Here is a 24,597-nt window from a genome sequence, read left to right on the forward strand (position 1 = left end):
TCACATTATATCATACACAGAGTAAAATGTGGACTTATTCACTACACAATGACCTGTGGGGATTTGATGTCAAAATGAGCGTAATGGTCTATTAGAACATAGAACATAGAACAATGCAGCACAGAACAGGCCCTTCAGCCCACATGTTGTGCCAAACATTTGTCCTAGCTTAAGCACCTATCCATGTACCTATCCAACTGCCGCTTAAAGGTCACCAATGATTCTGACTCTGCCACTCCCACAGGCAGCACATTTCCATGCCCCCACCACTCTCTGGGTAAAGAATCTACCCCTGACATCCCCCCTATACCTTCCACCCTTCACCTTAAATTTATGACCCCTTGTAACACTCGGTTGTACCCGGGGGAAAAGTCTCTGACTGTCTACTCTATCTATTCCCCTGATCATCTTATAAACCTCTATCAAGTCACCCCTCATCCTTCGCCGTTCCAATGAGAAAAGGCCGAGCACTCTCAACCTATCCTCGTTCGACCTATTCTCCATTCCAGGCAACATCTTGGTAAATCTCCTCTGCACCCTCTCCAAAGCTTCCACATCTTTCCTAAAGTGAGGCGACCAGAACTGCACACAGTCCTCCAAATGTGGCCTTACCAAGGTCCTGTACAGCTGCAACATCACCTCACGACTCTTGAATTCAATCCCTCTACTAATGAACGCTAATACACCATAGGCCTTCTTACAAGCTCTATCCACCTGAGTGGCAACTTTCAAAGATTTATGAACATAGACCCCCAAGATCCCTCTGCTCCTCCACGTTCCTAAGAACCCTACCGTTAACCCTGTATTTCGCATTCTTATTTGTCCTTCCAAAATGGACAACCTCACACTTGACAGGGTTGAATTCCATCTGCCACTCCTCAGCCCAGCTCTGCATCATATCTAAGTCCCCTTGTAGCTGTCAACAGCCCTCCTCACTATCCACAACTCCACCAATCTTCGTATCATCTGCAAATTTACTGACCCACCCTTTAACTCCCTCTACCAAGTCATTAATAAAAATTAGAAACAGCAGAGGAACCCTGCGGAACTCCACTTGTAACTGGGCTCCAGGCTGAATATTTACCATCTACCGCCACTCTCTGACTTTGACCGGTTAGTCAGTTCTCTATCCAACTGGCCAAATTTCCCACTATCCCATGCCTCCTGACTTTCCGCATAAGCCTGCCATGGGGAACCTTATCAAATGCCTTACTAAAGTCCATGTACACTACATCCACTGCTCTACCCTCATCCACATGCTTGGTCACCTCCTCAAAGAATTCAATAAGACTTGTAAGGCAAGACCTTCCCCTCACAAATCCATGCTGGCTGTCCCTAATCAAGTAGTGTCTTTCCAGATACTCATAAATCCTATCCCTCAGTACCTTTGCCCACTACCGAAGTAAGACTAACTGGCCTGTAATTCCCGGAATTATCCCTATTCCCTTTTTTGAACAGGGGCACAACATTCGCCACTCTCCAGTCCCCTGTACCACCCCCGTTGACAATCAAGACGAAAAGATCATTGCCAATGGCTCTGCAATTTCCTCTCTTGCTTCCCACATAATCCTAGGATATATTCTGTCAAGCCCGGGGGACTTGTCTATCCTCAAGTTTTTCAAAATGCCCAACACACCTTCCTTCCTAACAAGTATCTCCTCTAGCTTACCAGTCCGTTTCATACTCTCCTCTTCAACAATACGGTCCCTCTCATTTGCAAATACTGAAGAAAAGTACTCATTCAAGACCTCTCCTATCTCTTCCGACTCAATACACAGTCTCCCATTACTGTCCTTGATCGGACCTACCCTCGTTCTTGTCATTCTCATGTTTCTCACATACGCATAGAAGGCCTTGGGGTTATCCTTGATCCTACCCGCTAAAGATTTTTCATGTCCTCTCTTAGCTCTCCTAATCCTTTTCTTCAGCTCCCTCCTGGCTATCCTGTATCCCTCCAATGCTCTGTCTGAACCTTGATTCCTCAACCTTATGTAAGCCTCCTTCTTCCCCTTTACTAGACATTCAACCTCCCTCGTCAACCAAGGTTCCCTCACACGACTATCTCTTTCCTGCCTGACAGGTACATACATATCAAGGACACGTCGTCTCTGTTCCTTGAAAAAGTTCCACATTTCAACGACATCATTCCCTGACAGACTATGCTCCCAACTTATGCTCCTCAGATCCTGTCTTGCAGCATCTTATTTACCCTTCCCTCAATTGTAAAACCTACCCTGTTGCACGCACCTATCTCTCTCCATAACCAAGGTGAAAGTCACAGAATTGTGGTCACCATCACCAAAATGCTCACCCACTAACAAGAGCATCACTTGCCCCTGTTCATTACCGAGTACCAAATCCAATATGGCCTCCCTTCTGGTCAGACAATCTACTTGATCTAAACAGCTTCCAATCAATATTTGGGTAGTTGAAATCGCCCATGACTACTACCCTGTGGCTTCTGCACTTTTCCAAAATCTGTTTCCCAATCTGTTTCTCCACATCTGAGCGGCACGGTGGCACAGTGGTTAGCACTGCTGCCTCACAGCGCCTGTAGACCCGGGTTCAATTCCCGACTCGGGCGACTGACTGTGTGGAGTTTGCACGTTCTCCCCGTGTCTGCGTGGGTTTCCTCCGGGTGCTCCGGTTTCCTCCCACAGTCACAAAGATGTGCGGGTCAGGTGAATTGGCCAAGCTAAATTGCCCGTAGTGTTAGGTAAGGGGTAAATGTAGGGGTATGGGTGGGTTGCGCTTCGGCGGGTCGGTGTGGACTTGTTGGGCCGAAGGGCCTGTTTCCACACTGTAAGTCTAATCTAAAAAAAAAATCTCTGCTGTGATTGGGGGGCCTATAGTAAACACCCAACAAGGTGACTGCTCCTTTCCTATTTCTGACTTCACCCCATACTACCTCCAAAGGCAGATCCCCCTCGAACTGTCTTTCTGCAGCCATTATACCATTTCTAATTAGCAACGCCACACCCCCTCCTTTTTTACCACCCTCCCTAATCTTACTGAAACATCTGTAACCAGAAACTTCCAACAACCATTCTTGTCCCTCTTCTATCCACGTTTCTGTGATGGCCACAATATCGTAGTCCAAAGTACCAATCCATGCCTTAAGTTCACCCACCTTATTTCTGATACTCCTTGCGTTGATATACACACTTGAACCCATCTCTGTGTCCGCAAGTATTCCCCATCAGTGCTATCTTCTCCACAGCCTCCCTACATCCTTGGACATCCTGAAAAAACAGCTAACCTACTTGCTAGACTACAAGTCCTGATCCCATCCCCCTGCCAAATTAGTTTAAACCCCCCCCGAAGAGTGCTAGCAAACCTACCTCCCAGGGTATTGGTGCCCTTCTGGTTCAGATGCAACCCGTCCTGCTTGTACAGGTCCCACCTTCCCCAGAATGCCGTCCAATTGTCCAAATACCTGAAGCCCTCCCTCCTACACTATCCTCACAGCCACGTGTTCAACTGCACTCTCTCCCTATTCCTTGCCTCACTGTCACGTGGCTCCGGCAACAACCCAGAGATGACAACTCTGTCCGTCCTAGCTTTTAGCTTCCAGCCTAACTCCCTGAGCTCCTGAATGACCTCCCCACCTCTTTTCCTACCTATGTCGTTGGTGCCAATGTGTACCACGACTTCTGGCTGCACACTCTCCCCCTTAAGGATTCTGAAGACACAGTCCGAGATGTCTCGGACCCTGGCACCCAGGAGGCAACAAACCATCCGAGAGTCTCCCATGTCCACAGAACCGCCTGTCTGTTCCTCTAACTATAGAGTCTCCTACAACTAGCGCTCTCCTCCTCTCCCCCTTTCCCTTCTGAGCCTCAGAGCCGGACCTCGTGCCAGAGACCCGGTCACTGCAGCTTACCCCTGCTAGGCCATCTCCCCGCCAACAGTATCCAAAGCTGTATACTTATTGTTGAGGGGAACGACCACAGGGGATCCCTGCACTGCCTGCTTCCTCCCCTTCCCACCTCTAACTGTTACCCAACTAACTCTGTTCTCTGGCGTAACTATGTCCCTGTAGCTTCTATCTATCACCCTCTCAGCCTCTCGAATAATTCTCAGTTCATCCAACTCCAGCTCCAGATACCTAACGCGGTCTGTGAGGAGCTGGAGCTGGCTGCACTTCCTGCAGATGAAGTCGGCAGGAGTATCGGTGGTCACCCCTACCTCAAACATCCTGCAGGAGGAGCATTCCACTGCCTGCGCTGCCATAACTCTACACTTAGTCTCCAAAACAAGAACACTAAGTAGCTTACCTTTTTTTTAGGTTAGAGGAGGAGGGAGGGTGAGAGAAATGACACGTGTAGTGTCTCGGGTTCCTTCTCCACTCAAATAACAATCACTTACCTATTGTATGGCATTTATTTTTCTGAGTAACTAAAACATACAGAAATCTGATACTGTTAATCTCTGACACAGTTTATAGAATGAATATTCTGTCCCAGTACCCTGACAATGCTGCATTGTTGGGGTTGTCATCTTTTGGATGAAACCTAGTGTTACCATCCCATAACACAAAAGATTTTCCTGATACAATTTTGAGAAATGAGAGTTCTCTTCCTGGTGTCGTGGCTAATACGTATTCCTTGACCAACATCATTAATTCAATCATCCAAACATTACTATCATTGCTAGTGGTGGGTATTGTTGTGCATAATTCATCAGCAGTCTCCCGTCTTGTAACGGTGGTATCACTGCATTAACAGTAAAGCACTGTGAACTGCTCTGAGATTGTGATAGACTCTATATAAATGCATTTTGACAAACAGTATAACTTAGATTGAAATAATGTGGTTCTTGAATCATCATAGAATCCCTAGTGTGGAAACAAGCCATTTGTTCCAACACGTCTACACTGACCCTCCGAAGAGTAACACACAGAGAGCCATTCCCCTCCCCTATTGCTTTTCCATTTCCCCTGACTAATGCACCTAACTTACACATCCCTGAACACTATGGACAATTTCAGAGTTTGGGAGAAGATTTGTAGCTCGGGTGCTTGTTGTTGTGGTTCTGTTTGCCGAGCTGGGAATTTGTGTTGCAGACATTTTGTCCCCTGTCTAGGTGACATCCTCAGTGCTTGGGAGCCTCCTGTGAAGCGCTTCTGTGTTGTTTCCTCCAGCATTTATAGTGGTTTGTCTCCGCCACTTCTGGTTGTCAGTTCCAGCTGTCCGCTGCAGTGGCCGGTATATTGGGTCCAGGTCGATGTGTTTGTTGATAGAATCTGTGGATGAGTGCCATGCCTCTAGGAATTCCCTGGCTGTTCTCTGTTTGACTTGTCCTATAAGAGTAATGTTGCCCCAGTCGAACTCATGTTGCTTGTCATCTGCGTATGTGGCTACTAAGGATAGCTGGTCATGTCGTTTCATGGCTAGTTGGTGTTCATGGATGCGGATCGTTAGCTGTCTTCCTGTTTGTCCTATGTAGTGTTTTGTGCAGTCCTTGGGATTATGTACACTACATTGGTTTTGCTCATGCTGGGTATCGGGTCCTTTGTCCTGGTGAGTTGTTGTCTGAGAGTGGCTGTTGGTTTATGTGCTGTTATGAGTCCTAGTGGTCGCAGTAGTTTGGCTGTCAGTTCGGAAATGTTTTTGATGTATGGTAGTGTGGCTAGTCCTTTGGGTTGTGGCATGTCCTCGTTCCGTTGTCTTTCCCTTAGGCATCTGTTGATGAAATTGCGGGTCTATCCATTTTTGGTGAAGACATTGTATAGGTGTTCTTCTTCCTCTTTTTGTGTTCTGGTGTGCTGCAGTGTGTTGTGGCCCTTTTGAACAGTGTCTTGATGCAACTTCTTTTAAGTGTGTTGGGGTGGTTGCTTTCGTAGTTCAGGACTTGGTCTGTGTGGCTTTCCTGTATACTTTTGTGGTGAATTCTCCGTTAGGTGTTCTCTGTACCATCACGTCTAGGAATGGGAGTTGGTTGTCCTTTTCTTCCTCTCTAGTCAATCGGATTCCTGTGAGTGTGGCGTTGATGATACGGTGTGTGTTCTCTATTGCTGTGTTTTTAATGATTACAAAGGTGTCGTCCACGTATCTGACCCAGAGTTTGGGTTGAATTTGCAGTAAGTCTGTTTGTTCTAACCTTTGCATTACAGCTTCTGCTTCACCCATCTCTGGACTTACTGCAAATTCAACCCAAACTCTGGGTCAGATACGTGGACGACACCTTTGTAATCATTAAAAACACAGCAATAGAGAACACACACCGGATCATCAACGCCACACTCACAGGAATCCGATTGACTAGAGAGGAAGAAAAGGACAACCAACTCCCATTCCTAGACGTGATGGTACAGAGAACACCTAACGGAGAATTCACCACAAAGGTATACAGGAAAGCCACACAGACCAAGTCCTGAACTACGAAAACAACCACCCCAACACACACAAAAGAAGTTGCATCAAGACACTGTTCAAAAAGGCCACAACACACTGCAGCACACCAGAACTGCAAAACGAGGAAGAAGAACACCTATACAATGTATTTGCCAAAAACGGATAGACCCGCAATTTCATCAACTGATGCCTAAGGGAAAGACAACGGAATGAGGACATGCCACACTCAAAGGATTAGCCACACTACCATACATCAGGAGCATTTCCGAACTGACAGCCAGACTATTGCGATCACGAGGACTCATAACAGCACACAAACTAACAGCCACTCTCAGACAACAACCCACCAGGACAAAGGACTCAATACCCCGCATGAGCAAAACCAACGTAGTGTACAAAATCCCATGCAAGGACTGCACAAAACACTACACAGGACAAACAGGAAGACCGCTAACTATCCACATCCATGAACACCAACTAGCCACGAAACGACACGACCAGCTATCCTTAGTAGCCACACACGCAGATGACAAGCAACATGAGTTCGACTGGGACAACACTACTAATATAGGACAAGCCAAACAGAGAACAGCCAGGGAATTCCTAGAGGCATGGCACACATCCACAGATTCTATCAACAGACACATCGACCTGGATCCAATATACCGGCCACTGCAACGGACAGCTGAAACTGACAACCAGAAGTGGCAGAGACAAACCACTATAAATGTCAGAGGAAACAACACAGGAGGCTCCCAAGCACTGAGGATTTCCCCTAGACAGGGGACGAAATGTCTGCAACACAAATTCCCAGCTCAGCAAACAGAACCACAACAACTATGGACAATTGAGCATGGCCAAATCACCTAACCTGCACAACTTTGGACTGTGGGAGGAAAACGGAACATCCAGAGGAAACCCACGCAGACATGGGAAGAATGTGCAAATTCCACACAGACAGTCACCCAAGGCTTGAAATCGAACCGGAGCCACCATGCTACCCTCGGACCAAGCTGGCATACTTGGTGCAAGAATAGAGTCATAGAGATGTACAGCACGGAAACAGACTCTTCAGTCCAACCCGTCAATGCCGACCAGATATGCCAACCCATTCTAGTTCCACCTACCAGCACCCATCCCATATCCCTCCAAACCCTTCCTATTCACATACCCATCCAAATGCCTTTTAAATGTTGCAATTGCACCAGCCTCCACCACATCCTCTGGCAGCTCATTTCACAAACGCATCACCCACTGTGAAAAAATTGCCCCTTAGGTCTCTTTTATATCTTTCCCCTCTCACCCCTAAAACTATGCCCTCTAGTTCTGGGGTCTCCCACTCCAGGGAAAAGACTTTGTCTATTTACTCTCTCCATGCCCCTCATGATTTTATAAATCTCTATAAGGTTACCCCTCAGCCTCTGACGTTCCAGGGAAAACAAACCCTACCCTATTCAACCTCTCCCCCTGGCTCAAATCCTCCAACCCTGGCAACATCCTTGTAAATCTTTTCTGAACCCTTGCAAGTTTCACAACACTTTCTGATAGGATGGAGACCAGAATTGCATGCAATATTCCAACAGTGGCCTAACCAATGTCCTGTGCAGCTGCAACATGACCTTCCAACCCCTGTACTCAATACTCTGACCAATAAAGGAAAGCATACCAAACATCATCTTCACTATCCTATCTACTAGTGACTCCACTTTCAAGGAGCTATGAACCTGCACTCCAAGGTCTCCTTGTTCAGCAACACTCCCTAGGACCTTACCATTAAGTGTATAAGTCCTGCTAAGATTTGCTTTCCCAAAATGCAGCTGCTCACATTTATTAATAAATTAATTGCCATCTGCTATCCCTCAGCCCATTGGCCCATCTGATCAAAATCCTGTTGTAATCTGAGGTAACCTCCTTCGCTGTCCACTACACCTCCAATTTTGGCATCATCTGCAAACTTACTAACTGTACCTCTTATGCTCGGATTTAGATCGTTTATATAAATGATGAAAAGTAATAAGGCAAACAAATTGAAAAATGCACTGAGTTCTCATCAACTTATCCTTGCTGTGAAGTCTGACCTTGGTTTGAGAGTTGTTGTCTGGACAGGCTGTGTTGCTGCTGCTGTAGCCTGATGTGGGGTTGGAAAAGAGACTAAGACTCGATCCACTGCACAAACTGCTTCTGCTAACTACATTCTTCATCCTTCCTTTCTCCTGTTGAAGGAAGAAGTCCAGCAGACATTCAATAGTTAATGTTCTGTGTAATAAACAGCTCAACAATTCCATTACTGCTGTGAGTTTAAGATTAATAAGAACAATACACATGAAAGATCTGGATAAATCACACACATGCTGAAACACTTTTACATTAGTGGTTAGATAAATAATTGTGACAGATGGAATATGTTTGACTTTGTTATTTTCAGAGGTTACAGTTATTCCTTAGTTCAATTCTTATTGTGATGTTGATCTTTCCAATAATGAACAGTTTAACAATGTTGCAAGTTAATTTCCTCTAACTACAGTTTTAAAATGCACATTATTTAACTGCACTGGCAGAATTGTTTGAAATTGTTCATTAATGAGATTATGGTCAAACTCATTACAAGTTTAAACCAAATTCTTATTCACAATGCATTTAATGTCAATAGACTATGGATACCTGGTGCATACACCATTGCCCTGTTAGATTTGCTATCTCCCGAAGGTTACCTTCAATATCTGCGTGATCATCTGTTGCTGCAATCGACATTTCTCCATCTCAGTCCTTGCACGGAGTTTATCTGTGGCCTTTGCTATTTCCATTTTCGCTTCCTCACGTGCCTTCTGATAATCTCTCAATAGATGCTCAATCTCAGAAGTGCTCTCCTCTCTACCCTTCACAGCTGCTTGAGTTCTAGAGAATTACAACAATTTATGAAGCACATAAAGGTAGGCAGGCCTTTCTCTGTGTACATTAAATGTATGATTTATAACAAGGCTGCAAAGCCTACAGGTACTGATCGAGATGAGGCACCGATAATCGTTCATTTTCACCACCTGATGAAATGATGCTTTTAGATAATTTAAAGCTCCAAGTAATGTTCATTTCTCCTGAATTTCAAATCAGCAGCTCACATACAATCTCTGAAGGTTCCGACATATTTTACCTTCCCTGGAGATGCAGGGAAATAGTTAGAAAAATTTGTTTGGATGGGGCTACCCAGTACTGGAACCAGAATTGTTTTAATTTATTCCAGTGACTTGGACTGAGATGAAAGTTGGTCACATTTGGGAAAGGAAAGCAAAGCAAAGAACACTTTCACTGAAAAGTGCAGCTCAGCACAGGAGGAGGCCATTTGGCCACTCAGCATATCAGCTCTTTCCTTGAATCAGTGCATGTTTCTCTTTCAAGCATTTATCCAACTTCCTTTTGAAAATGCTGAGTGAACCTGCTCCACCACCCAATCAGATGGCGTGTTCTGAATTCTCCTCATTTGCTTTAGGCAATTTTGCCACTCGCCTTAAATCTACAGCCCTTGGTCGTCCACTGGACATGATTGATCATTTACTCTGGCGAAACTCTTCCTGATTTAAACACTACTATCAAATCCCCTCCAAGTTTCTTTCCTCTAAAGGAAGGTAACCTCAGTTGCCCCAGTCTGTCCATGTAACTGTTATAAATCATCCCTGGAAAGATACAGGTAAATCCCCAATGAACTCTCTCTAAGGCATGGATATCCTTCCTAAAATATAATGTACAGAATTGGACACAATACTCTGATTGAAGCAAAACCAGAACAATTTTCACTGAAAAGTACAACACAGAAATTTCCCCACTGTGCATTTTAGCTCTTCCTTCAAATCAATTTATTCCATGACCCATTCAGACAGTGCATCCCAAATTCTAACAATTCTTCATTCAGCACAACCTCTTACTTTTACACACTATGTGATTATTTATAAAGATTGACGAACTGCTATGTTAAACTGCCCTTTAGTAACCTCTGGGCTTCAGAACTTCTCACACATAAAAGTTAAGTTTCAGAAACAGAATATTTTTCTCCACAGCAGTGCTTCTGCTGCATTGGTCTAACCATTTCTCAATGAAACTTTCCTTACGTAGCCAGTGACTCACTGTGTGCTTTCCACAAGTTCTTGGCGTATTTGCTGCAGGTAATCCCTGTGTGCGCTCGGGCGGTCTTGATCTGCATGGGAGGTGGTTGGATACTTTTGGCATCGTGAGAGTAAATATTTCTGTGGGCTCAGGCTACGGGTCCTTCTGAATTTCTGTAGTCTTTCATTTCTCTCCTTTCTCAAAGCCTTTATGGTTTTCATGTGCCTTTTTTTAAATGTGCAGGAAAAGATAGAGAATATTAGCATTTTGATATTTTTGGTACACTTTAAAGGATAACTATAAACTTCAGAGTTAAAGGGTAGGCAGGTCACGGTGTAAGACTATGTGCGTGTGTGGGGGTGCTGTCAATGGTATCTTGAAATACAAAATGAAATTGCTGGAGAAATTCAGGAGGTCAAGCAGCAGAAAAAGAGGCAGAAACAGAATTAGCGTTTCAAGACCGATGTAACTTCTTCAGAACTGAAGAGAGTTGATGAAGGAATGGAGTTTTTGTAGGAAAGAGGAGGAGCAAGTGGAAGAGAAGGGAAGGTCAGGGGAAGGTTAGATATCAAAGATGTCATGGAACAAGACGCAAAGGCGGCTGTAATGTTGTGGAGAAGATAAGACAAATCCAGAGCGTGCGGACATGACAGATTAAGGATGAGCAAAACTATGAAAAGCAAGATATAGATTAAGGGGAGTGGGTGAGAGAGGGAAAATATCAATATGGAGTGTAGAGTCTGAAGCTAGTGAACTCCATGCTGAGACCAGAATGCTGTAAAATCCCTAACTCGATTAGGTGCTGTCCCTACAGCTTAGAGGATTTTGGACTGCTAATCTAACCTGGCTCTTTAAGACACTGTTCAGGTACTCACTGAAAGAGCAAAGAATCCTTGTGTTAATGTGGTATGTCGGTGACCAGGCCTAGATGAGCAGGTCAGACTCCCTGTGCTCATTCACCAATAGTGGTGCCAGTAGGGGGAGAAAATGTACAAGGATTGTAAACTGCAAACTTAGTGTAGCTTCATGACTTCCAGCAATTCATCAGGGTCAAGGAAATGAGGGGTGAAAAGGAAATGTGAAGGGGAAGGTTATTAGAAGCTGCAATGGAATAAATGGGGAAATGACAAAAGATGTAAATGTCAAAAATCAGAAATGACAGTCTCTATGGCAACAATCACCAGTAACCTACGGCAGGAGATCACTTTTGACCAGTGACATTGTATTCACATCACATCATGGATGTGTCAGTTACAGAATGTGTAGTTAGGCAGTGAATGTAAATACATGATCATTCCTGACACATACCTGTCATAGAGCTTCTGCCTTATGGAAACATTTATGTCATCTGCTGATCCACACTGAAGTACTCTTAACAAAGCATCCGTTTCCCCCAGACCATAGTTCAGCTTGGCTTCAGTGAGCTCCACTGTCAGTTGGTGCTGGTTGAAATCCAGGTACATTCCTGACATGATCTCAGCACGCTCCTGGCGCAAGCTTTCGATCTCCTTCTGCCGTACATCCTGAAGCTCAGATTGGAAGTCTGCCACTTCTGTAATCCTGCCTTTGGCTTGCTTTTGCTTGGTCTGTCTGCAAGAACGAGTGACCTCGCTGATACCACTACTTGTTGACAGAGGTCTATAATGAACTCCAGACCAGTTGCAGAACTTGTTATGCAAGGGTAAGTCTTCTGGGCCTCTGCAGCCAGCTGTCCTAGAACTGAACACTGGTGGCCCATTGCAGTCAGACGTGGAGAGATTCTCATTCAGAAGCATTTCTGTGTTGCATTGACTTGAAACTAAGGACTGGGCATCTTCAGTGGTAAATTCAATTGTCTTTTCACTCATAATGGATGTCCCAGACACAGAATTACAATCATTCATGGAATCATTTTGGCTTGCACTTTGATCCTGTAATGTTCTGCGCTCTCGCTCCTGCAAATCTATACCATTTTCAGAAAAAGATATCTGTTGCACAGAAGGCGTACTGGAAGATCTATGAAAGATCCTTCTCGACAGTAACGTGGTATCATCACTTTTACTAAGAGTGGGAGTACAAGAGCTCAGTGCAGGATTATGGTATGCTGGTGGAAAAGCAGAAGAATTTTCCAGTTTCCTTACTTCAGTGTTTGAGGTAGACGGCATCTGAACACTAAGAAGAACCAGTTGTGACTCGCTTTCCTTTGACTGTGTTGAGTTACAAAGTGGCACTTGTTCACTGTGACCTACTCTCATTGCGTTTTTTTCCCACTGCCGACTGGGACCTCCATTGCAAGCCCTTGCTGATTCCGAGCTCTGAGATGAACTGAGTGAACTGGACTGAACTCCATCATGGGAATCAGCTGTACTCTCCCACTGAATAGAGCTTGACAAATCATTGGAGGCAAATTTATTTTGCTCCTGAAATAGAACCAAAGACACACTGTTTGTTTCTACTCTCTGTTCACTTTCTGATTCCATTTGTCTGACGTTAATTTCGTGTTGCTGTTTTTCATTTAAACCATACCAAGAAGCAGACCTAGGCTTTCTTTTCCAATAGTCAGCATGCCACTGTCCATGTGGCTCTCCATCTTCGGGGCACTGAAATGACTTGTTGCAGGACCTCCAGCTTGCAGACCCAGCTTCAAGTGTCTGAATTGGGGAGGAGGCTCGGTCCACTAGATCAGCTGACTTTATATCAGCAAAAGCAGCTTCTTGTCTGGCTTGGAAACCTTGTGAGAAACTCTTCTTTTGTCTATCCTCCAAGACACTGGGACTATAAGTTTTCAACTTTGGAAATTCTGACGCACTTTCCAAAGAGCTGACGCTTTTTATACATTGTGTGAAATCACTGAGCACTGACTCCTGTGATGCTGTTGCAACTGGTGAATCTCCTGGACTGATTGAACAAACTTGTGAAGAGTTTGATACTAACTTCTGGGTGTTGAGTGAGACAGGGGTTGAGGTCCTGACAGATGACTTTCCACCTTCTGTGGAAATAGAAGAACATTGTGATTGGCAATGTCGAGTATTGAGATCTGGCACACCACTGCTCTGCTGTTGCTCCTGCAGAGTTAATGGCACATTAGCGTGTTCCTGAGACACGTTAACATCTGAACCAATCACTCTCACAATAATATTAACCTCTGGAGAGCTCAGCACTTCCTTTCTTGCATTTTCCAGGCCATCTTCCTCTGGACTCAGAGATAAGGTTTCTGTCTGAATGGCTACATCCATGGCTGTCTGAGTACAGCAGTCTGCAGTTTTGGCTGTTCCTGATGCACAAGGCATTTGATTGGATAGTGAAATAATTTCATTCAGGTAGTTTGTGTTTGGATGAATGTTACCCAGCAGCTCTGTGGTGCTATGGAGAAGCTGTGAAAGATGGGCAGACAAGTTCTCAAGGTTTGACCAGGGATTTTGTGGTTTGGGTGTCTGTGTCAGGGTTTGGGTGCACTTTCTCAGTGACCTTTGCTGGGTCACTCCACCTGGTGTTTGTGTTGCTTGGTTGCAGGTGAATTCCAAAGACCCATCGGAGGCTGACATTACAGAAGACTCTGTTGGATAGAGGAGTACAATTTCATCAACTTGTGATCCGGCATCTTCAACTTCACAGTTAGGGCGGGGAAACTGTGATGAGCAGAAGAATGAAGCAGGTATTGATTGATCACACAACCTTTGAAAGGTATCAAGGTCACTGGGGTCAGAGGATGCAGCTTCAGAAGTATCATCTTGGAAGTCACTTACATTACTTTGCGTGTCAGATACTGCTCTTTCATTGACATAACAACTTAAATGTGAACTAAAGGGAGAATTTTGAACATTCAATCCATTGTCAACACTGGAACATCTCATAACACTATCAGGACTACTGAGTTGTGATTGGACATTGCGCACATTGCTTGTGCTTCCAAAGACACACTGTTTCCAGTTGGCTCTGTGCAGTTCATTACATTGCCACTGGTGGACATATGGATTAATATCACTAGAAGCAAAATGCAACAGATCTTTCCCTTTACAGAATCTCATTTCTTCAGGAAAGTGCTGCTCTTTGAGTTTTCCTTCTGTAAACATTCCTGGATGAGATTCATAAGATGTTGCTGAGATCTGATGCTTATTGCTTTGCTGTTTGATCGACAGATCTTTCTTTCCTTGTTTACAAGGTGAAACCACCTCGGAATGGACTATTGCAGACATGTTGGAATCTGTATTTAATGAAACACTGTCTCCTACAAGGTCAGACCGAAGATTTAGTTTTTGACAAAGATTCTCATCCATATCCTTTCCTGTGCCAGCTTCCATTCGGTACACAACTTGCTCTCTGTATGTTGATACTGCAGCATCACTTGAATTGACAGCATCAAAAGAGTTTGCGATCAGGGCCGCAGTGGGGCTGTACCCACTGGAATCCTGCAGTGGTGGATCCATATTGGATGAGGAGATGTGGACAACTGGTGCAGATTGTTTCTGTTTCAACAGTGGGGACCTCATCTCTTCATGTTTAGCACCAATTGTATTCACCGAGGCTTTGCATTTACAAATACATGATTGTGACTTGCAATCCCTCTGACACCGTCTGCTTCGAAGCTCTTTAAGTGAAAGGAATTCAATGTCAACTTCTTCATCTGAACTCGAAGAGTCCTTTGTTACATCTATAATTGGTTTAGATCTCATCCTTTGTGATTTCTTCTTTAGAACATTCGTCGTAGTTGTGCTGAACCTCTCACCTGAACCATCACTGACTTCAGTTACTGAAGAATGTACAGAACAATTACTGCGAGGAGAGTCTGAAAGTGTCAAGAGATCTGTGGCGTGGCATATTTGATTCATTTCTGTACATTTGTTGCTTGCATGTGACTGAGGACCTAATTTTCCAATTTGTTTACATCGGACTGAACCCTCACTCTGTTCTATTTGGATAACTGACAGATCAATACTTTCTTGAAAGAAATGTTTGTTGTATGTTTCAGTAACATCAGGAGTTACACCAGCACCATTCAGATCCTTTGTTTGCAGTTTGGCCTCAAAACTAAGTTTATGTTCAGGGGTTAACTGATTCTGAGTCTGCTGTAATTCTGTTAATTGCTGTTTCTGAGAGACAGATGTGCAGAAGTTTGTGTGGCTGTCACTGCAGTACATTTCTGATTTACATTCTGATGTAGCAGGCTCAACCACTTTCTGAATCCTGGTTTGAACACTGGGTTTGTTACTGCACTCTGGTGCGTGTTGAGGTATGAAGTCAACTTTGGTGGGAGAGTGGAACTTTTTCTCCTGTTTTACATGGGCGGAGACTTCATGATTTTTATTGGCACCTCCACTGCAAAGCTGTTCTTGCTTAGAAGCACTCCGTGCATCTTGCAGCTGTAACTGTGCTTCTTCATACCTTTCACTACCATTTACCTCCTTCTGCACTGACTTCTTATTGGCTGAGTCAGGTATATTTTTATCATTGCTGTTCTGAGGACACCCAGCTGTTTCAGCTGTCTTACCATAAGATGCAGCAGATTTTTCTACCAGCTTTGAAGGTTGTTCTGATCTTGCTACAAGCAAATTTAATGGATCCTCAATTAGCTCTGAAGTAAGATCCCCATCAGTCAAGCTCACTGAAGAATCCTCCCCTTGTCTTCTGCAATCCAAGGTGATAGGTTTCTGGTGCCGAAATGATTCAGTGAAGCTCTGTGGTGTGAATGTGTGTAACTGGTCAGTATTTGAGAAATGGGCATCCTGGCACTTAATTCCCATCTCTAATAGAGAAGGATCTGTCAGGCTGGGAGTGCTCGAAGACTGCTCTTGGATAGAATGCTGAAGCCCTTTTGAATGAGAATAATTTTGGTCCATTTCTGATGCAGGGGGCTTCATTAATAGCTCAGAATCCAATGCACTTTCCAGGGAATTTAACCCAGTTGTTGGAGGCATGATGGGCTTTCCATCACCGGCTTGTGTCTGAATTTCAATTGGTTTTTGCTTGTGAAGACACAACCTCCGTTCATTTGAGACCTCCTTTTCTTCTGGTTTCACCAAGAGAGATATGGATGATGTGCACCCCCTTGCATTTGCTTCCTCATGCTGATTCTCAAGTGAACCTTTCAGCGATACTTCCAGTTTCCCACGTCCAACCTGACTTTCACGTGACTCGAGCCGAGAAATTTTAATAGCTTCACTTTGGCTTTCGACATGTAAGCCTGACAAAGCTGTACTGCGTGTGTTTGGATTGTGTAAAAATGGATGGACTTTAAAAACATCCTGCTTTTGAAAGGAGTCATTAGTATCTACCACGCCTGAGCTTGGCACAATTAGACCAGAATTAACTACACTCTCACAAGTTTCCTGCTTCTGATTGGTGCCAGCCTCAGCATCAGCCTTCACCAAATGGTGCAGGACAAACCTGGCTTGGTCTGAATGGCCCGCTTGCTCATCAATCTGGAAATCACTCACATGAGAAATAGCCGGTGCATCAAGTTGGTACCACATTACATGTCTACCTATCACTTCCTTTAACACTATACCCTGACTTGGCAATATGGTCCCTGCTCCTGAACATTCATCCTTCCTGGAGAAAGTGCTGTCAGTTTGACATTCACTTGCACCAGCATTTTCTCCACTGATTTCCTCAAGACTGTCTTTATCGATGAAACAGGACTGAGCGGACTCCACAGCCTCGCTCATATCTTGCTGTACAACTGAGTTCCCCCTTGGTGGTGGGGTGTGTGTGTCTGGGATGGTTCCTCTTGGCTTTGGAGTGGAGATCGGCTCTTCATATAACTTACCTTGCCCACTGTTCTGCCGTAAAGGAGTGGCCTTCGAACAGTTGGCTCTGTCAGTCATGGCTATACTTTTAGCTAACTGCTGCTGTGTAATATGTTTACAAAACAATTCACAGTCCAGTCTCCTCAAATGTAAATTCTCATCAGCTGTAGAACCAGCCTTACTCGAGGTCAAATTAAGTTCGACAGAATCAGCCACAAAGTTGTTTTCTGGTGGCATTGGCAATGCTTTGAAATTCCCAGGTGCACGATTCCCTAATTCTGCTTGCACACATTCCGGAGTTGTCTGCAATTGCTGATTGGTGAATGAATGCCCGTCAATATCACACAGTGAAGCTGCCGAACAGACTTCACTCCCTTCAGAAACCATTTCAAACAAATCAATCTCTTGAAGTGTCTCACAGTCTGAGTTTTCAATTACAGGCAGCGCTTTCTCTTGAGAGAGACTTTGTTCTTCTTTGTTAAAGCTATTCATACAACTTGCTGCTGACTTTATATTTCTGAAAATATCTGCAGAGTCCTGTTCCTTTATCTCACAATCAACTTCCCCTGTTGCCGAAGTAATGACAACGTCCTGTGGCATATCCTGGGAATATCTGTCTGGGAGGGTTTGTCTAATTTCAGTTCCATGTGCCATACATGTAGCAAATCGAAAGCTTTGATCATTGGAAGAGCAAGTTCTATTAGTTACAAGAGACGTTTTGGTGGAGACTAGATGTTCAGTTTTGTTTCTGCTGAAGCTTAACACATTTTCTTCACACATAATGTGCTGCTCATTTCTGTTTGCAGATTCTTTTGAATTTGTGCCCATTGGGTTATCATTTTTAGCAAATGTTGGAGGTGACAATGGGTGCAGACAGTTTTGCTGGAAACTGTTATCAGTTCGCAAGTATGGTATTGATCTGTCCACAAGCTGGCAGGCAGATAGTTTGGTTTCTTGATTGTCATTGTGAATAAACAAAGCACTTCCATTTTGTTCAGCTGTATTTTTGGTTTCCATAGAGATTTTACTTTCTGTTAAACTTTTGAAAGGTTCGCTGTTTTTAGGCATTCTCTCTGCAGTTTCAGGTTTAGACATACTTGAGGGTTCATCGTTCTCACATTTACCTAGAGTGCAGTCACCTCCATAACTTATGTCCACTGTATTCCCACCATTAGCCCTGTCCTCAAATTCAACAACTACATTCTTCTCTTGAATCAAGTCCATGGCATCTCCTTCTTCATTAGATTCAAGAATTATTCTGCAAACATCTTGAACATGATCAGTCAACATTTCATTCCCCTTAGCTGGATGCATTAGTGGATCAGTTTTCATTGTGAACTTCAAATCATACTTCGATTCTTTTTCGTTTGCGGATGTTTCAATATTGTTCTCTGTTTCCAGATAGCTCTTGCTTTCTATCCCAATATTCTGAGCTGCCATAGCATTCTCTTGCTGAGCTGGTCTTACTGCTTTTCTTGGATGACCAGCATCATAAGGAGCATTGATCTCACTATGAAATGCTAGACTTGATGTGGCTATTGAGTTACAAGCTTCTGTAACTCTGCAAGACCAATCACACAACTGAGATCTCTCCTTTGATGTTTGACCTAATACATCTTCATTTTCTGTAACACATTGGGTCACACAGGTTTGTTCTGAGCTATATGTTGAAGAGTTGAAGCTCCCAGATGGCCTGTCTTCTTTTATTTCTGTTGCCTTTTGCGATGCTCTTACTTCATCACTGTCATTCTCATTCAATTGTTCAAAATCCTCACTACAAAAGAACAATACTTTATTAGGTTCTTTTCCAATTTTAACTGAACATTCACCTCTGTTTTTATGTAATGTGAAAAGTTCACAGGCTTTGGAGTCATTTATTAAGTCGACACTGGTCATTCTGGCATCACCATTTATTTTTGCCACACTGGACCTTCTCGTTATCAGAGATGTCTTTTGAAAATAATGGTCAGTTGTTCCAGAATTGCCGCCAAATTTCTCTGCTGCACCACTCATTGGACTGTTACCCTTGGAGTTGCCTTGTTCTTGACAGTCAGATGCCACTCCATCCCTCTGAATGTGGTCTGTAAAAATAACTCTGGTCTGACCATCATCAGCATCCCCAAAGAGCATCTCTCCTCCTCCACAGGCAGTTGTCTGAACATCTATGAAAGTTCCTACAGAATAAACCTGCTTTTCAACAGGGACTTCACAATCTCTAGGTACGCCCAGAAATCCAGCATCTATCATCATTACTGAGTCTTCAGTCAAATCTGATGGAAGGCTGACACCAAAATAACTTGGATTGCTTTGAACTGCATCATTCACCATGTTATCTTTGTTCAGTTTTGCTTCATTGACGTTGTCAATTCCAATTTCTTCATAATCTAAGAAATTTGTGGCAGAAACATAATCACTTCTAAATCTTTTTTCTCTTACGTTGCTTTCTTTAACAAATTGGACAGTTTGTAAGTCAGTGGCCACATCATTCTGGTTGACATCTGTTTTTTTATGGTCATGCACAGATTGGTTAACTTCAACTTTCGATCCACTCCTATTTCGCTGAGTATTGATCGATTCCAGTTGGTACGTCATGCTTTCTTTTATAGGGACTCTCTCCGTGTTGGGACCATATGATATTTCTGATTCTTCTTTAATTAGTATGTTAATATTTTCAGGTCCTTGGATAAAAGGCTGATGCAGGTGATCCCTTGAAAGAGACTCAGCAGGAATATTGTGTTTCTTTGGAAGTGTACAATAGGCACTATTCAACTTTGTCAGAATATTGCAATCTTGATTAAATCTGTCACAAAGCCTGCTCTCAACATTTGTTTGCAGTTCTTCTGTATTAAAATTGGGAACACTTTGCCCACATGTAGGTGAAGTTAATCCAGTGGTTTCTTCTGAAAGTACATTCTCACACTGCTGATCCTGTGAGTCACCATTACATGGGTTGCCTGTATAGTGCAAGCAGTCTTCAACTTCAGGATTGCATGAAATCTTGATCGCCTCTTTGTCATGACCTTTGTTTCTTAATAAAAATTCTTCCTTTTTGTTTGACACAACATTACTCACAACACTTTGTTGCTGTGAAATGAAACCTCTGTTTATCATCTGGAGTTTTTCAGAACAAACAGTCTCCTCCTTGTTGAAACGTTCAGCATCAATAGTCCTGAGTTCACTGATCTTGCCTTCAGAATCCTCTGGGTTGGCTGCAGCCTGGAACAGAGCTTCTGTTGAAGTATATCCTCCATCATTTCTCAACAGACCTCTATGGTTCTTTGGTTTCTGGACAGCAATATTTCTTACTGAACTGGCCAATAGATCACAACTGTCTTTTCCTTTGGTCACAGTACATTTTGTATCCAGACTTCCCTGCATTATAAAGGATTTTGCAGTTTGCCTGATTCTATCAAGGGTTAAATTTGATTGTTCCATTTGACTATGTTCATCTTTCATTAAAGCTGAGAGAACACTATCTGAATCTTTATGTTGTATTGCACTAAATTCCAAGAAAGGTTTGGTCTCATTCTGCATTAAAGACTTTCCCAGAATTATGCTATCAGTGAGCAAGCTAGTATCTACTTTGCCATTCTTTTGTATGTATCCAGATTCCACATTGGGGTCCAGAACCTGTTCCAATGGCCCACACACCAGTCCATAAGGACCACTGGAGTTAGAAATAGTTGGAGGGCAAGAAAAATCGGATAAGGTTTGGGATCCTGATTGTAGTGTGGATTGTTCAGTGCCAGAAATGACTAAACTCTCAAAGCCGGATGAGAAATTGGTTGTGTTCACTTTTGAAGCACTGCCCCTCATATCACATCTTCTGTGGCAAGTTTTGTCATCGAACAGATTGTCCTGGGACTGTGTGCAGATTGCTTCTGTTTCTGTGATTTGTTGTTCTCTGTGTGTTACCTCCATTTCTGAGCTAACATTCTGCCTGGAAGCAACCACATCTGTACCAGCTGATCTAAGTTTCAAACAAGAGTCAGTCACAAAAGACTCCACAAGTTCTTTAGGTTGTATTAATAATGGATACTGCTGTGTAGTAAAGACTTGATCCGGCACATTACTATCTTGTGTCTTCCTTGCCAATACATGCATAGTTTCTATTTTCGAATTTCCAACCATTTCAGTAACATGAACCATAGGATGTTCAGTACAACTTGGATCTGAAAACGTTACTCTATCAGTTCTAAATGTACTGATGAGATGCTCCTTTTCTCGATCTAGTGAGTTGTCTTTGTCTTCAGTACATGGTGCATTGTCCTCTCTGAGATTAACAAATGGAAAATTAACGGTTCCATCATACTGCTGGCAGTCATGTGGTGGACCAAAGTTAAGCACCGGGCGAATCCAAATTCTTTCTGGTCTTTCAGTTGGGCCATCCTCCACATACCGATACCCATCATCCTGCTCTCGCAAAATGTCCGAAACACAAGTGCCACAAGCTGAATCGACTTTTAAGTTACTCCTGCGACTGGACTCACAAGACGACCAACCATCTGTCACGATCACAGAGTGCATATCATTTCTATTTGGCTCCAGATTTTCCAGTCGTGTATTTTTATCCATGTCTGTAGCTTTTAGTTCTGTGTTACTGCTCAAATAAAAATTCAGCCCTTTTAATCTCACAGCTCCCATTCCCTGGTTTTTATCAAGTTGTGTTTCAGAAGCCTGGTGGGCTTTAGTTTCATCACCTTCAGTCCAAGGTAGATTCCAATACATTTCAGCTGGCATTTCATCTGATGCAGTTAATTCAGCTGAATCCATTCTGAAAATGTCACTTTGCCCTTTCACATCAGCTAAGTTGTTCAGAGAAATACTTCTCCCTCTGTTTGCAAGGGTGAAACTTGTTGCTGTATCGTACAACACACTAACATTCATCATGCCAGAAGCTAGTTTTGTGTCCGTGTCCACCAACGAATCTTGGGACATCTGACTGTCATCACTTCCACTACAATCGTCATGCCATTCACCTTGGTGAACCTCCAACTCTTCATCCAGTAACTGCTCTTTTAATGCAGTTGCATAAGCAGAAGACAGAGAATCTACAGAGTACACACTTTCACCATCTGACGTTTCCTCTGTGCCTGACCAGTCCCTTAGTGAATCACGAGCAGCCGTGGTAATGCCAGCATTTAATATTTTGTCACTGTGCCACTTCCTTGTCTTGTCAGGATGAGTCACTGGTTCCCAAAGATTGACCAGTGAAGAAGCTCCCTTGATGGGATGCTGACACTGGCTCAGGGAAGACATCCTCATGGCACACTCCTTGCAGACTCTTTTAGCTCTGCTCAATCGTCCACATGGTGGCTTTTTACAAACTCTGGATGTATCACCAACATCCAACATACGCTTCAATGAAAAGTCCTGCCTAGTGTCTTCATTAGTTACTTTAAGTAGCTTGTCTCTGTTAGTTTCAACATCCACCAAATCTGGTACAAGTATCTTTGTCTCAGACAGCATGCAGCCTGATGAATGTTTATTTTCAGGAACTTTACTGCTGAGTTGTTGGACCTCTGGGTGTAGGTCATTCATGTTATCCTTTTGTGTGTGCTCTTTATCAGTGAAGTTACTGCTCTCATTTGGTTCTGTTATGGCTTCCGGCTTGGAGACTTTCTCATGCCCAGCTGCCTTTCGTTTCTTGTGAATTTGGCCCCAGGCAGGTGAAACAGACTCACTCCCTCGTTTAAAAGCTTGCTGCCTTGTAATGGACAAACCCTCTTTTGGAGATGAACCCACTGAGTGAGACTCCTGTGTTGAACTGTGCCACTTCTTTGTTTGAGGTGACGTAGCCAAGTTCTTTCTCTTCAGGAAATCACTGTGAAAGAACAAAATTAGAAACCTTAAATGTAATTACATCATTGGAAAGTTTGATTAAAAAATTACAGTCGATTTCTACGTTATTTCTAATTACTTTTGTTAGTCAGTTTATTCACAGTTTTTAATACATGTTCCGAGATCTGGTTATCTCAAAACTGCATCCCACATTGCTGGTGGTGTTAGTAGTGGTTCAGTGCGTTCTTTTGAGGCAGAAACTTGTGGGTTCAAGTCTCACTCCTCAGACCAGAGTGCACATTTCAGGGGCAGTACTAAAGGAATGCTGCACTTAGATGTGGTTTTAAATGAAACTTTCAACCAAAGCTCTCATCTGTCCTTCAAGTGAACATAAAGGATCTTCCAGCATACTTTCAGGAGCATGAGAGTTTTTAATATTTACAGTATTTATCCCTCAGCCAACAATTTAAAAGGAATGATCTGGTATTGAACTCTTTGATGTTCATGGGAAATTGTTTTATGCAAATTGGTTGCCATGTTCCTTCCTACACGACAACAGTGACAATTCAGAAGCACTTCACTAGGTGTCATGTTCTTAGGGATGTCCCAAGATTGTGAAAATGATATGAAATACAAGACTGCCTGACATTAAATAGTTAAAAAAATCACAACACCAGGTTTAATTGGAAGCACACTAGCTTTCGAGGCACCGCTCCTTCATCAGTTGATAGTGCAGGACACAATTCTAAGGCACAGAATTTATAGCAAAAAATTTAGTGTGATATAACTAAAATTATACATTAAAAATATCTTGATTGTCTGTTGAGTCTTTCATTTGTTCGAATACCATGATAGTTTCACTTCTTTCATGTGTAAATCACAAAACCTTTTTTTAAACGTTGCATTCTCAGGTTAGCTGTAACAATGGGCATTAGCTAGACAATATGTTGAAGGTGTTGGCTCCCTGTGTTCTCTGTCTATGCCATGATGTTTAGATTGATTCTAATCTAAAAAGTGAGATAACAGAGTTATGGGCAATGGGACCTTGTGTGGGAATCTCTCTGGCTATGTTGAAGGCATCTTGAAACCTTTTGTGCAGGGGATCCCCAGCCTCTGTCACGACACTACAGATTTCTTACAGAAACTCAGCACCCACGGATCAGTCGAACCGGGAACATTCCTCGTCACAATGGACGTTTCAGCACTCTACACCAGCATCCCCCACCATGACGGCATCATGGCAACAGCCTCAGTACTCAAATCAACAACTGCCAATCTCCGAGCATTATCCTACAACTCATCCACTTTATCCTCGATCACAATGTCTTCACCTTTGACAACCAGTTCTTCATCCAGCCACATGGAACAGCCATGGGGACCAAATTTGCACCCCAATATGCCAACATTTTTATGCACAGGTTTGAACAAGACTTCTTCTCTATGCAGGATCTCCAACCAACATTGTACACCAGGTACACTGACGACATTTTCTTCCTCTGGACCCATGGCAAGGAGTCACTGATAAAACTACACAGTAACATCAACAAGTTTCATCCCACCATCAAACTCCCTATGGACTACTCTCTACTATCTGTCTCATTCTTGGACACATGCATCTCTATCAAGATGGACACCTCTGC

The 24,597-nt window shown here is 43.3% G+C and overlaps 1 protein-coding gene across 1 annotated transcript in view; it reads right to left on the minus strand.

The window, feature by feature from the left end:
• Window positions 1-24,597, minus strand: part of stard9 (StAR-related lipid transfer (START) domain containing 9) — a gene marked incomplete at its 5' end in the record, with an annotated part of 264,669 nt that overhangs the window by 14,350 nt on the left and 225,722 nt on the right. The window contains 4 exons of the mRNA XM_060828639.1: window positions 8,435-8,569; window positions 9,068-9,251; window positions 10,473-10,676; window positions 11,760-23,000. Coding sequence (XP_060684622.1) covers window positions 8,435-8,569; window positions 9,068-9,251; window positions 10,473-10,676; window positions 11,760-23,000 — 11,764 coding nt within the window. The remainder of the gene's footprint in view (window positions 1-8,434; window positions 8,570-9,067; window positions 9,252-10,472; window positions 10,677-11,759; window positions 23,001-24,597) is intronic.

The sequence above is a fragment of the Hemiscyllium ocellatum genome, chromosome 8 (assembly GCF_020745735.1).
Source record: "Hemiscyllium ocellatum isolate sHemOce1 chromosome 8, sHemOce1.pat.X.cur, whole genome shotgun sequence".
In the NCBI taxonomy this organism is placed as follows: domain Eukaryota; kingdom Metazoa; phylum Chordata; class Chondrichthyes; order Orectolobiformes; family Hemiscylliidae; genus Hemiscyllium; species Hemiscyllium ocellatum.